Below are 1,354 nucleotides of genomic sequence, written 5' to 3'. Positions count from 1 at the left end.
TCTGATCTCGAGCTTTGCTTTGAGTATAGGGATGAAGCAGGCCGATTCTCCGAGATTGCCAAGAACCTGTACATCCCGAAACTAGAAAGTATGACGCTTGGCTTGATCGATACCACCAAGGAAGATATCGCAATCTTACTGCTGTGTCATCACAGAACGCTCCGGAGGGTTGTTTTGGAGTCGATTCAGCTTGATGGGGACCTGGCAGCATGGCGCTGGCTGATTGAGGTTGTCTGGAGAAGCCTAGAGCTTGATGAGCTCTGTATTCTCTCAAGCTGGGCAGAGAAGAAAGATGAGGATTTTTCTTCTGCGAAATTAGAGGATATTACAATAGTGGATCATGATAGCTATAGTAAGGTTATTGGAGGATTAATATAGTATCATAATTGAGTTACCGCGTTGATATAGCTATAGGTAGCTATTTTAATTTATCTCTTTATCTACTTACGTTACTGTTTTTATTTTTCACCAGAAATTATGTACTTGTACCTTCCTTGGTAGTGGTTTTATCGGGACCTTCACAACTGTGTATTCCTTTCCCTCTACCAGACATAGTGCAAGCAACGGTATTTAGTAAATACTATTAGAGGGTAAGCAGTAGTAAGTCATTAATGGACTGTGAGCTGACGCGGTAGTGCAAACCGTTTTGGAGCATAACGGCAAAGTTCCAACTGTCATGCTAAAATATTATTAATCCGTTGGCCTTCATCTATGAATGTTGGCCAGTGCCAAATAAATTCCACGTTAAAAGAAAGCTACAGTTTGCGGGTATCAATCAGATTACCGATTCGCTAATCGTCCATACCCACTACGTAATCCAATGGCTCAAGATTCTCATCCACACAATAAGACAGACTCTGCTCTCCGTGATAGTGTTCTACTTACCCTGTAGTCATCGATCATCTCATTGATAAAGCTTAGCGAATCTTGGAACAGGGGCATTGTCTACGGAAACACGAGACTATCAATCTTTGAATTGACATGCACCTAGCACTGACTACCGCAAATTGTACGAGACCACATGTCCATTATCAATAGACGCCTAAATTATTTCGCCAAACTGTCATTTTCCCAATCGAATGGCACCTTCACTAACGCCATCAACCCACGAACATTCTTCGAAGCGCACTCCCTACCCGTTCTAGTACTGAGGTCGAACCACTTTGTGGCCGTAATCCTGAGTGACTGCGACGGTATAACCCTGAGTTTCAATTCCTCTATATAGCCAGCCTCCATATCGAACTGAAGAAAACACACATAGTTCCGTGTAGCGTTTATGATGGTCACACTAGTTATTCAGTCGCTAGATTGACGAAGGATAAATGTACACACCTTCCGTCCTGGAACTCATCCA

The 1,354-nt window shown here is 42.8% G+C and overlaps 1 protein-coding gene across 1 annotated transcript; it reads right to left on the bottom strand.

The window, feature by feature from the left end:
• Positions 1 to 583: 583 nt before the first annotated feature.
• On the bottom strand, positions 584 to 942 carry FMAN_14088 (uncharacterized protein; the record flags this gene model as incomplete). Its single annotated transcript, XM_041826002.1, has 2 exons — positions 584 to 679; positions 886 to 942. The coding sequence occupies 2 exons, from the start codon at positions 940 to 942 to the stop codon at positions 584 to 586; spliced, it is 153 nt and encodes a 50-aa protein (XP_041691326.1).
• Positions 943 to 1,354: the final 412 nt, after the last annotated feature.

The sequence above is a fragment of the Fusarium mangiferae genome (genome assembly GCF_900044065.1).
Source record: "Fusarium mangiferae strain MRC7560 genome assembly, contig: FMAN_scaffold027, whole genome shotgun sequence".
NCBI classification, from domain to species: domain Eukaryota; kingdom Fungi; phylum Ascomycota; class Sordariomycetes; order Hypocreales; family Nectriaceae; genus Fusarium; species Fusarium mangiferae.
Note: the sequence above shows the minus strand (reverse complement) of the source record. Positions and strands in the feature narration are given on the sequence as shown.